This window comes from Sorex fumeus, unplaced genomic scaffold, assembly GCF_029834395.1.
Source record: "Sorex fumeus unplaced genomic scaffold, SorFum_2.1 ptg000026l, whole genome shotgun sequence".
Lineage (NCBI taxonomy): Eukaryota > Metazoa > Chordata > Mammalia > Eulipotyphla > Soricidae > Sorex > Sorex fumeus.
Window position 1 is genome coordinate 1,510,489 of NW_026606083.1, and position 13,446 is coordinate 1,523,934.

At 36.5% G+C, this 13,446-nt stretch overlaps 1 protein-coding gene across 2 annotated transcripts in view; it reads right to left on the reverse strand.

Annotated features, from left to right (window-relative positions):
* Positions 1 to 13,446, reverse strand: part of GRM5 (glutamate metabotropic receptor 5) — a 607,899-nt gene that overhangs the window by 97,943 nt on the left and 496,510 nt on the right. For both annotated transcript variants that reach the window (XM_056114524.1, XM_056114523.1), the window contains exons 5-6: positions 8,494 to 8,662; positions 6,357 to 6,483 (exon numbers count right to left, since the gene is read on the reverse strand). In XM_056114524.1, coding sequence (XP_055970499.1) covers positions 6,357 to 6,483; positions 8,494 to 8,662 — 296 coding nt within the window. The remainder of the gene's footprint in view (positions 1 to 6,356; positions 6,484 to 8,493; positions 8,663 to 13,446) is intronic.

The window sequence follows — 13,446 nt, forward strand, 5'->3', positions numbered from 1 at the left end:
ATTCACAGGCACTTGGGTTGTCTTTTTAGGGATTCCATATTGTTTTTCAAAAAAGGCTGGGCCAGTCTGCATTTTCTCCCACCATGAACGAGACTCCCTCTCTCCCCACATTGGCTCTATCATTGATTGTTCTTGTTCATTTTTATGTGTGTCAGTTTCTGTGGCACAAGATAACATTTCTTTGTTGTTTTGATTTGTATCTCCCTGATGATTAGTGATTTGCAGAAGTTTTGCATACACCTTATGACTATTTCTATTTCTTCTTTGAGGAAGTATCTCTTCATTTCTCCTCCCCATTTTGATGGGGTTGTTTGTTTTTTCTTGTAAAGTTTTACTAGTGCCTTGCATATCTTTGGTATTGACTCCTAATTAGAAGGGTATTGGGTAAATAATTTCTCCCATTATGTAGGCTGTCTTTGTATGTTGGTCACTATTTCTTTTAAAGCACAGAAATTTCTTAGCTTAAGGTAGTTCCATTTTTTGCTTCCACTTGATTGGTCAATGGTGTTTCATCTTTGAAGAAGCCTTTAGCTTCTGTGTCATGGAGGGTTCTGCCTACAATTTCATCCATGTATCTTCTGAATTTAGGTCTGATGTTGAGGTCTTTAATCCATTTGACCTGACTTTTGTGCATGATGTTAAATAGAGGTCTGAGTTTTTTTATTCTTTTTTCATCAAACTGCCTTTTGACTGTTACTTCTATTGTAGTTCTCCTATCCTCCTTTATTTTATAGGATGTATATTTCACTGTTCCTTTGAGATCATTAAGCATTTTCACTGATTCATCTCTGAATTTTTTATAAGATAGATTACATATGCAGGTATTCCTTCTTGAGACTTTAGGGCACCTATTTTCACCCCCTCTTCATGGTGGGGTTCTCTGCTGTTTCATGGTACCTGTGGTAGCCCGGAGGTGGTTCTTTCCAATATACTACTAGCATCCTGCCTCACTACCAGTGAGGACTCTGGGGAAGTTAGGTGGGTGGTGGTCTCTTCTTTTCTCGACAAGTATATTCCTTTATAAATTGGTTCTCCCATGTATTTGTGTGGAGATTCTACTACTGATTCAGTAAATGTGTTATTTTGCTTGAACTTACTGTTACTTTTTGATTATGGTTGTATTGTTTCTTGTGCTCACTATTACCTTTTGATTATGATTGTATTGTTTCTTGTGCTCACTATTACCTTTTGATTATGATTGTATTGTTTCTTGTGCTCACCATTACTTTTATGGGTTTGGGAAGAGTCTTAATTGGAGTCGGAGCTAATGTACTTTTGAATTAATATAGTTGGGACACCCAGACTGCCCAGGTGAGAGTTCCGTATAAAAGGCCAATTTGTGGATCTTATGAGTTATTAGTTGGGGGAGATTAAGTGTAACTCACTCAGAAAACCATGCCAACTGCTCACCTGACCTGTGACATTAGCAGCTAGGTGTACAGAACACATTCAAGTCTGTGTCAAACACTGTCAACTTGCTCTTCTCCAGGAAAAAAACCTTTCCACTGAGTCAAGTTTGTCACTCACAGCTCCAGAAATTGTTCTTTTTGTTGTTGTTGTTTGTTTTGATAACTTAAGAATAAATAATATAGACAACCAAACTTTGGCTAGACTCACAAGAAATAAAAGGGAAAGTATTCAAATACATAGGATAGGAAATTAAAGGGGAGAAATTAAACAGGGACCTCAAAAATCCAAGACACAGTGAGAGAGTTCTATGAACATTTTTACTCAGTGATATTGGAGAATCTAGGAGAAGCTGACAGATTCTTAAAAACATGTTATTTCCCAAAACTGAACGAAGAGGAAATAGCCTTAACAGGCCAAACATGACCAAGGGAATTTAAACAGTATGAAGAATCTCTCTCAAACTAGAGTCCTGGTCCAGATGGGGATAATTTATGAGTTCTTTCCAATATTCAGGGAGACTTTCCGGCATTAATCCACAAGCTTTTCCAAAATATCAAAGAAATAGAAAATCTTCCTATTACCTTATACAAATCCAACATTAACCTGATACCCAAAGAAGACAGAGAGATTTTTTAAAGTGAAATAATCAGATTCACAAATAAACCTCTGAAAAGGAAGAAAGCAACAGGCCGCAGAGATTCCACCAGGCTGTGCTCCAGACTGTCTCATTTGGGCCAAGCAGGAGAGGCTGGATAAGTACCATCTCATGTCCACAAAGAGCCTGACAGCTCACCTGCCCCCAAAGAGCCCCGAAAACCTCCAGAACTCAATCGCCACCAATGCCAATCTCCACAGTCTCAGTTGGACCTCATCCATGAGTGAATCTGCTGAAATATCCAGATATTCAGGACTTGTGACTGAAATCTTCAGGCTCACATGGAACTGGGAATCGGTGACCTCCTTCCATCTCCCTGAGCATCCAGAAGCCTGGCAGTCAGGCCCACAAACTGCCTCTGGTGCCTTTTAGACTCATTAATAGCCATGATCCAGAGATTCAGAAATAAACCTTGGAAGAGGAAGACAGCAACGTGCCACAAATATGCCTCCAGACCCTAGTCACCATCCAGTTAAAAATTTAATTATAGCTGTATCACACTATTTAAAAACTTAGAATTCCTGGAGACATAGAGTGTATACGAGATACTCTATACAAAGGCTTAAGGGCTCCAGAATGATATAGCAATTTTCATTCACTTTCCTGTAAGGAAATTTTTTGGATCATCTTTAGCAGATTACTCAGAACAAGAAATACAAAATAGATTACTATGTTCTGCTTTAAGGGCAGATCTTAGGGATTGGGGTGGAATAATTTGAAATATGGTGGTGAGAATATGTAATGGTGGTGCGATTGGTGTTGGAATACTGAATAGTCAATTATAGTGAACAGCTTTATAAAAATAAAATAAAATTTAAAAACAAAAATAAATTTTAAAAAACTGAGCGAAAAGAGAGAGAGAAATCTGCAGATCAATGCTCTTAATAGACATCAGTGTCCTTAATAGACATCAATGTCAACATTCTCTACAAAATCTTACCAAGTTGAATTCAACAGCACATAAAAAAATCATATCAAGTGGATAAATCTATCCCAATGCTGCAAGGATAGTTCAATATACAGAAATCAATTAACATGGTATACTACATCAGTAAAAAAAGATAAAAATCTAATAAAATATGATAAAAGTATTATATCAATGAATAAAAGAAAACTTTAGACAAAATCCAACATCAACTTATGATAAAAACCACAAACAAAATAAGAGGGAAAGAATCTTCTGAAGTTATGAAGAGTATGTATAACAAACATAGAGCAAATGTTATTCATAATGGTTAAAAGCTAAAAACAGTCCCCCTGAAATCAGGTACAAGGTAAGAATGTCCACTGTCTCCACTCTTATTCAACATTTTATTAGAAGTCTTACCAGTAGCAATAAAGCAAGAAAAGGAAACCATAGGGGTCAAAATTGGAAAAGAAGTCAGATCATCTCTATTTGCAGATGAGATGATACTATACATAGACGATCCAAAAGAGTCCAAAGAAAAACAAAACTTCCTAGAAACAATAAACCAATACAACAAAGTGGCCAAATGCAAAGTGAAACATAAAAATCAATTTCATAATTACATACAAATAATGAATCTAAGTATAAAGATTTCAAAGAATCTGTTCCTTTCAATATAGTGTCCAAGAATTTCAAGTACCTAGGAATCAACTTATGGAAAGAGGTGAGATATGTATACTATCAAACCTTCAAAACACTTAAGAAACAAAGATAAAGACTTTAGAAAATGGAAAATTATTCTATAGTCTTGGATTGGAAGAATCATAATTGTCAAACCTAATATCTTACCTAAACTACTGTATAGATTCAATGAAATACCTACCCAAATTCAGACATTCTTCAAGGACTTAGAACACTCCATAATAAAGTTTGTATAGAATCATACAAAACTCCAAAGAGCCAAAATCATATTGAAAAATAGGAACCTGGGAGGTATTGCATTATCTTTCACCCAGACTGTAAAACCAAAGTGATTAAAGCAGCATGATATTGGAATAAGGATAAATTCTGACAATGGATAAGAATCAAATATTTAAGGACAACTCCCCACATATATAGTTAGGCAGTGTTTGGCAAAGGTGCTGAGAGCATGAAATAGAGAGTACAGACAGCTTCTTCAATAAATTGATAACAAATGATGTTATCACATGCAAAAATTGGATTATAACATCTAAAAAATTAAAGCTGGATCTATATCTCACACCTTATACAAAAGTCAATTTAAAGTGAAACAAGACCTCGAGACCAGACCTGGATTTATAAAGTACATTAAGAAAAATATAGGCAGAACGCTCCTACATCTGGAACTTAAGGCTGTAATTAGTGTTATTGTGCCATTGAGAGAGGTGACAGAATCAAAAGTAAACCAAAACAAATAGTACTATATCAAATTAAAGAGTTTCTGCATGGCAAAAGAATCTTGGGCTAAAGATAAAAGATTGTGTACTGAATGGGAGAAATATTTGTGGTTAACAAATTAAATAAAGGCTTGATAGTCAGGATATATAAAGTACTAACAACTATCAGCAATAAAAAATACCAATACCTTAACAAAAATGGGGAAAAGAAAAATAACAGGGACTTGTTCAAGGAAGACAACAGGAGCATGAAAAACTGCTCACCGTCACTTATTAGAGGGAAGTCCAAATTGAGACAGCAACAAGACACCATATCACATCAGTTAGAATGTGGCATATCAAAAATAATAGGACAAATATGTGTTGGCAGGGTTGTGGTGAAAAAGGAACTCTCATCTACTGCTGTTGGTAATGCTGTCAGGTTCAACCCCTACGGAAAATAGTACGGAGGGTTCTCAATAAACCTAAAATTGAGCTACTATGTAATCCAGTAATTCTACTTTGGGGTATCTACACTCAGGACACAAAAACATTTATTCAAAAGGATGTGTGCACACCATTATTCATGGAAGATCTCAGTACAATAGCTAAGATTAAGAATTAACCTACATGTTCAACAACAGTTAAATGGATCATGAAGATATGGTATATACACAAAATGGAATTCTATACAGTTGTAAGGAATAAAGAACCGTGCAATTCACTGCAACATGAATGGTACTGGGAGATATGATGTTAAATGGAGTGAGGCAGAAGAACAGAAGACAATAACACTTAAACGCAGTATTTAGAGTAGTTTAATAAGGAAATCCATTGTTTTAAGAGGGTGGGGTGCCAAGATCACCCTTGGTCCCAGATACCATGGAGAAGGAAAGAAGTCAAGTGAAGGGGAAGGGGAGAAAATGTAGATGAAATACAATGGGGCTTGGGGCCAAGGGGATTCAGGCATGTCACTGGTGACAGGAATGGCAGAGCTAAATATCCCAATCACAGACTCAACAACACTGAAGTCACGAGATCCAAATGTTAATGACCAAAGGTAAAAGATAAGTTTGTTAATATGGCAGCTTGCACTGAGGAGGGAGGGTGGAACTGCTGATGTAACACTATGTCAAAACCCCAACTATGGATAGCTTTGTAACTCATGCTGCTTTAAGAAAATTTGGGGGAAAAGAGAGAAACATCCGAACCATGGTAATTCCATAGTAAGTGGGAAAGGGGAAAATGGCTGGTGAAATTTGCGCATTTTTATTTTAGTAGTAGGTCAACAGACGTGCTATGCATTTAATAAATATTTATTAAATTATAAGGAAATATATTGTATTTCCATGTTGTAAAAATTAAATATCATTAATATGAAAATACAAAAGCATACTGTATTTTTATGTTGTAAAACTTTAAAATAGTGAGAACACAATGACATATTTCTTAACATTTTGGAAGAAAAAACACTCAAGCGAAAACAGCCAAATAAAACAGACAGATATATCTTGCCCTGTTGTTGCCAATATTTGAAAATCTGCTAGTTGGAGTTTGTTTAAGAAAAACTCTAAGTCCTTAGAAAAACAAGGAATTTTAGACAAATTCCAATTCTCTGTGACTGTATTCCTCTTAAGCATATCGTAACATACGTTAATGTCTTTCTAGCTAAAAGTCATCTCTCCATCTCAAGTGACACAGTTATTTAGAACCCACTTAGGGACATTTGGGGGCTATAAGGATGAGATGAGAGAGCCAAACTAAAATTCTGGTCAAGCTGGGGTAAGGGTGTGAAGGTCTTTCAAAGAATATCTGTGGTTAGCCCAGGCAATGGAAAGGCTTCAGTTCTTTAAAGGAATTCTTTGGTTGCATAACAATACCCAGAAGATGAGAAAATATATTTGGAGATGTGACCCTTCCCCTATGTCTGTGTCCCTTCTCAGTTGATTTTTGGAGGTGTACCTAAGAAATATTGTGATGCATGTACCTGTGAGGTCGTCAGTGGGCCAGGATCCCAGCTGGCATGCCTTGCAGGTGTACTCGTCAAAGACATACTCATTCTCTTTACAGGGTGTACAGGTCCAACAACAGCTCACTTCTCCCTTCCGGATCACCTAAGGAAATTATTTTTAATGTTGGTTAATTTTTGCATAGATTAATATCCATCAATATTTTATTCAAATATATTACTTTTAAAATCAGAAAGTGCTTTTACAGAAATTCTTTAAAATGTCATCAGAGGTAGTAAATTATTAAATATTCTAACTTTATGAATAGTTATGAGTATTAATATTTTCTTTTTAAAATTAAAGAAATTAAGGTAAAGTATAAATTTAAGTAGCCTTAATCTAAATGGCCAGTCCAACATAATAAAATTGTTTTGGTGATAAGGGAAACTATTTTATTAAATGAATTACTTGGATAATTAACCTTTTATACCTATATTGAAATGTCTGTCTGTGTCCATTTGTAAATTAGAACACTTATAGTTATATTTGTGTATATAACTGAAATTTCTCTGAAATCTGTGCATTTCTATAAGTAAAATTTTTTTTCCTCTGGAATTTTTCCTCTGGAAAATGTTCTTTCCACTACAAGTTGAATAATAGTCTGTTAAAGGTGCTAACTACTAGTTACTAACTATTGTAGCATAAAGGTAGCCGTAAAAATACATAAACAAATAAGTATGGCTATATTTTTGTAAATCAATAGAACAATAAAACTGTAAACTATAGAAACTTAAATTAGTCCTGTGGGCTGCAGTTTTTCAACTCTCACTGTATACCATAACAAAGCCTGCATAATTTTTTAGCTATTAGGGCATTCATCAGGTTTATTCTTATGTGTTTATTTCTTTGAGTATTGTGCTTGCTGAATCTTCAGAATTCCTCTTGGAATATTTCACAGCTTACAGTAAAGTATTTTGTCATCAATCTTAATCATCAATGAACAAAAACCTCAAATGTGCACTAAAATGTAGAAGTGATCATCATGAATAGAAAAAAGTCATCTGTCCCAAGTCCAGGGGTCAGACTGCCTGAGACATACTGTTACCACAGTGACTATTTGAGAAAGAAGTTATTTTGACACCATTTACCAGTAACAGTGAACCCCAATAGATATTCGTTTAATTTTCATTATATTGTTATCCTTTCTTTGTCTTTTACTTATTGTAAGTGTATTTAGCTCTTACTTTTTAGAGTAATTCAGCCTAAAATTATCTTTCCATTGCTCTCAAACTAATAGGTCTCCCTCCCCTTATCTACTTTCCACAACACTTATCATTGCTCAATTACAGCTCTATTCAATATGGCAAGACCTGTTTCCAGTGACCCTCAGTGAAGGGCCAACCTCAATCACTGAGTGTTTCCTTCAGCCTTTGTCTTGCACTGGCCAGCCTTGCGTGCGACTGTGATCTTAGCCACTAGCTGTTGGTGTTGCCAACCTGCGTTTCCTTCCTTTCGTATGCTTTCAGAGTCGTGGTCTCCAGTGTTTTGCTCAATGCACATTTATTTACTCTGAATGCTTTGGCATTCCATAATCTTTCTTTGTTAACATATTCAACTTTTTCATAAGTTAATTATTAGCATATCTTCAGCCTTGCTTCTCATCAATCCAATGCCTGGTACTTTATTCAAAAGGTATATCTTGTATAAAATTATTAGCTCATTTATTTCTTAATGAACATATCACCATTACAGGATGCTGGTGATCATAAAGTTTTGCTGCATTTAGATAAATCTTGTAGAATTAAATTATTACATAATTAAATTATTACATAATTTTGACCCATTTATATCAACGGTTACATTAGGAAGTGTTTGTTAGATACATGTTAAGTTAGTTGGATATCAATGTGCTTTCTACTCTATCTGTGATGTTTATTTCAGAAAAGCATTCCTAAAGACTTGCATGAGTGAAAATGTAAGGCAGAAATGACTCATTAATTGGTTGAGACATTGCAACTACTAAGACAACTGCAATAAAATTTATATAAAATTAATGAGATAAAAACCCAATATCTAATCATAAACTTATAATGTAAAGGATAACCAAGCATCTAAATAAATAAATAATAACTGCTTTTGAATTTACAAAACAATTAAAGAAGCTTCTATCCTTACCTTTATCTGACCTTTCTCACAGGGCTCACTACAGACAGATCTGATAATGTGGTTTTTCTTGGACCATACTTCATCATCATCCATTTTTAATTCTCCATTGTCCCAGCTTCCAACATTGATATAATCAAAATAATCTTTTCCCATTTCCTTGAAATTCATTATTTCATACCTTAAGAATAAAATATGTAATCACTTTACTAAGAATAAAAATGTTTCACCATAAAATGTAATACATTTCATTCCCTACAAAATATATTTACTATCATTTTAGTGAGACTGGAATTTTCCATGACAGTCCACTTAGAATAACCTGTCTGCTATTTCACTTTGTCTTCAGAACCCCCCATTTTTATCCCACTTTTAATCTTACACCTGAAATAGAAAATCGTTCCATGTGAGAAGGTGACTTGACCTTAGCAGGATGAAAGGCAATTTTGAAATAACTTCAAGAGGTTTAAAAGTACACTGTTGGGCTTCTAAAAACAGTAGAAAGGTTTTCATCTGTACTCAAGTAAATTGTTAAATTTTCGTTTTCTAACCAAGTGAGAAATTTTTGTAATCTTTTATCCTGGGAAAAGACCTGGTTTAATCTTTCTTACTTTATCCTCTATGCATGGCTAAATTCAAGGTATAAAGATATTTTCAAAAGGGATGTTTATTTTATTCTAATTTTGGTTTTGGGGACACACCTGGAGATGCTCTGAGATTACTTCTGGCTCTGAGCATTGGAACTACTCCTAGCATACTCTGGGACCAATGGGATTGATCCCAGGTCATTGCAGCAAGGCAGATACCCTACAGCTGTAGTATCACTTTGGCCCCGCAAGACAGATGTTTAAGGTCAGTCAGAAATTAGTTCCTGAAGCACCTCATCTTCTGAAAACTGCTGGGAGCGGAGCATACCCTGGCAGGGAGACTGGAAGAGAGCTGTGTTGAAGGGAAGGCCAGAGACAATGGTGGATCTTGTGGCACTGGGACATCGCATGCCTGAAACACTAACATTAACAATATTGTAAATCATGGTGACTCAAATGCAAATATTTTATTCAGCGGTAGGGCGTTTGCCTGGCACGCAGCCAACGTGGCCGACCCGAGTTCGATTCCTCCGCCCCTCTCGGAGAGCCTGGCAAGCTACCGAGAGTATTGGATATGCCAGACACAGTAACAACAAAGTCTCCAATGGAGATGTTACTGGGCCCGCTCGAGCAAATCGATGAACAACGGGAGGGCCTTTACCTTTATCTTATTCATTTTTTAATTTTAATTTTCTTGTTTTGGGGCTACAGGCTTGGTTGGGTTCAGGGATCATTCCTGTCTCTAAACTCAAAAATTACTCCATGGGGCCGGAGCAATAGCACAGCGGGTAGGGTGTTTGCCTTGCATGCAGCCGACCTGGGTTTGATCCCCAGCATCCCATATGGCCCCCCAAGGACCACCAGGAGTGACTCCTGAGTACAGAGCCAGGAATGGCCCCATGGCATCCCTGGGTGTGACCCAAAAAGAAAAAAATTACTCCTGGCGGGCTGAGGGAGCCATATGGGATATCAGGGATCGAACCTAGGTCAGCCGCATCAAGGCTGTCCTACCCACTGTACCATTGCTCTGTTTCCTAGAATATGAAATAGTTCAATGCAGGGAGTTACTAGGACTTTGTAAAATCTTTGCTTTCAGTAGTAGCTATTATTCCTGTTTTTGAGCACATGGATTGAGATAAAAAGTGGGAAAAGCTAGGGTGCTAATTTGTAGCGTTTTTCTTATATATAAGAAAATGTCCCCGGGAATTTTAAAAATAATTTTCTGATCTAAGTTTTTGTGAACAACACTACCAACGGTATTTGGTGTTCTCATATGCTTTAGGTTACCAGGATTTACAGGATTGGCACTAGGAACCTTTCACGTGTTTAGCATATCTAGTTACCTGGAAAGAAGAAATTCAGCATTCAAGTTTAAGAGTCCAGTATTACACTCAGATCAGTGCTTAGTAAAGAAATGCTAAGAACATATTTCACACCAATACCTTGCAGCTACATTGCAAAATATTACCATTCAGAGTTTCACTTCCAGTGATATTTTGTGTTGTTACAGCTTTTTAAGAAAACTGAATCATTATTTATTTATATTAGCTGTTCATTGTAGCTTTTTAGTCATTACTAATTTGGAATAACTGTCTAAATTCCACTTCTAGATCAAAACTATGCATCCGCAAGATACAAAAAAAAAGAAGAAAAAAAGTTTTTCATCTTTCTCCGCTGTCAGTGTGCCCACATGACTCAGCATGTAATGAATGAGTCAAGGTGCAAACACACAGAGCCCTGAGATAAGAAGCTTTCATATATATGCAGTGGACCACCTCAGATTTATGAGTTCCCAAGACATGAGCAAGTGTCGATGAGCATTGGAGGGAGCTGCCTTCTTAACAGAGACCTGACTGTATCATTTCTTTCCAGAATAAGCCCCCAACCCATTTCTTCCAGTTCTTAACTGTGACAAGGTCTAGCTCAAACTTAATGATTGAGACTCAAGAATAAAAATTGTTATATCTGATAGAGAAGTAATTTCAAGAAAAACTAAGCCTTAATTTTTGTTCAAATTAATCAACTTGTTTTAATTGACTTATATATGCCAAATATCCACTTTGGATTTATCCTGTCAGATTTTAGTAATTATATCTTACAATTCAAATAGAGAGATACAATCATTAGTGATACGGCAGTGAAAGTGATAGGCATAAAAAGATTGCATTCATCTGGGGAACATAAAGTAACAAAATAGGAGATTAATGCCCAAGAATAGCCGAGATCAGTACCAGGAGGATTACTCCATGCCTTAGAGGCCAGCCGGACATTCTAGGGGAAAGCGCAGCTCAGATAGAGAAGGGAGCACCAAATAAAGGGTGTTTGAAGATCCTCCAGGAGGGGAGATGCATGTTGAAAGTAAACTATGGACCGAACATGATTACCACTCAATGCCTCTTTTGCAGACCAGAAAACCCAAAAGGAGAGAGAACAAAAGGGAATGCTCTGCTACAGAGGCTGGGTGGGATGGGGGCAATGGGGGTGGGAGGGTTACTGGGATCCATGGTGGTGGAAAATGGGCACTGGTGGAGGGATGGGTATTTGATCATTGTATAATCAAAACCCAAGCACAACAAATTGTAAGTCTACAACTGTACCTCATGGTGTTTCACTAATAAAAATTAAAAAAAAAAGAAAGTGTAACATTAGAAACTCATTGTAGCATGAGAAACCACCATTAATAATCTGGTAAATCATGGAACCTCAGTCAATAAAAAATAAAGTCCTTTCCCTGTCCCTGTCCTCCCATTGTTCATTGATTTTGCTCGAGTGGGCCCAGTAACGTCTCCATTTTCAGACTTCTTATTATTGTGTTTGGCATATCGAATACGTCATGGGTAGCTTGCCAGTCTTTGCCATGTGGGCCAGATACTCTCGGTAGCTTGCCGGGGCTCTCCGGGAGGGGCAAAGGAATCAAACTGGAGCTGGAGCGATAGCACAATGGGTAGGGCATTCGCCTTGCACGCAGCCAACCAACGTGGCCAACGAGTTCGATTTCTCCGCCCCTCTCGCAAAGCCTGGCAAGCTTCTGAGAATATCTCGCCTGCATGAAAAAACATAAAGTGTTATACCAAAATTTAATTTAAAATAAAAATGAAAATCATGGAAAGAGTACTTTAAAATGAGAAATCATGAATGATTGTAACTGTTATTCAATTTTCAGAGCTATAATATATATTTTATTTTTCACCAAAAGTGAGATAAACTGAATGTTTGAAATTTAGTCATACTTAAATTTTAGGCAACTATTAAAAACATATAATGGTCATAACCATGACAATTGTACATATTTTCTCAGAAAAAAATGAGATTCTCCTTACCGAAGTGGGAGAAGCAATGTTCTCCTTAGGAGACTTGTAGTTTATTTTGAGGGTGGGAACTACAACTGTCAATAACTAAATAATTAATTGTCTCTCTGTCTTTATCTATATCTCATTTGACCCCTGTCATACACACACACACACTACACATACTCATTTCTACAACATTCTATTCCTTTAATTTCATTCCCATACCTCTATGTCCACATAAATAGTAACTTAGTTAATCCTTTCTACCCTCTTCTCTGACTCCCAACATTTTTTTTATTAATTACCTACAATTTGTAATTAAATTATACTTAATTTTGTAAAGTGGCTTATAGAGGGGCTAGAGCAATAGTATAGAAGGTAACTCATTTCCATTGAATTAAGTTTTCTAAGATTTGATCCCAGCACCCCCTGAACCCCAGCAGGAGGGATACCTGAATTCAGAGTCAGGCATAAGCCCAGAGCACTGCAGGGTAGCTCTGTAGCACTGTCTTCCCATTGTTCATCGATTTGCTCGAGCAGACCCAGTAACGTCTCCATTGTGAGACTTGTTACTGTGTTTGGCATATTGAATATGTCACAGGGAGCTTGCCAGGATTTGCCATGCGGGCAAGATGCTCTCAGTAGCTTGCTGGGCTCTCCAAGAGGGGCGGAGAAATAGAACCCAGCTCTGTAGGTCTGCTGTGCGCAAGGCAAATGCCCTACCGCTGTGCTATAGCTCCAGCACTGGCTTTATAGTCAACAGTAAATAAATAAATAAATAAATAAACAAATGGCCATATATATTATAGTCCAACAAACATTATTTTTGAACATAATAGAATCTAAATGAAGGTAAGACCTAACTGAACAGAAGCAAAGAACTTTCTAAATGGTCATAACCATGACAGTTATATCTGTTTTCTCAGAAGAAAATGAGATTTTCTTTACCAAAGTGGGAGAAGCACTTAGGAGAATTTCATCTTTATTTTGAGGATGGAATTGTGGAGATTATTAGATTTATATGGCCCTAAAAACTCACTCACTGTATAGTTCTAATGCCAAGGTGCTTTCAGAAAAGGTTTTACTTT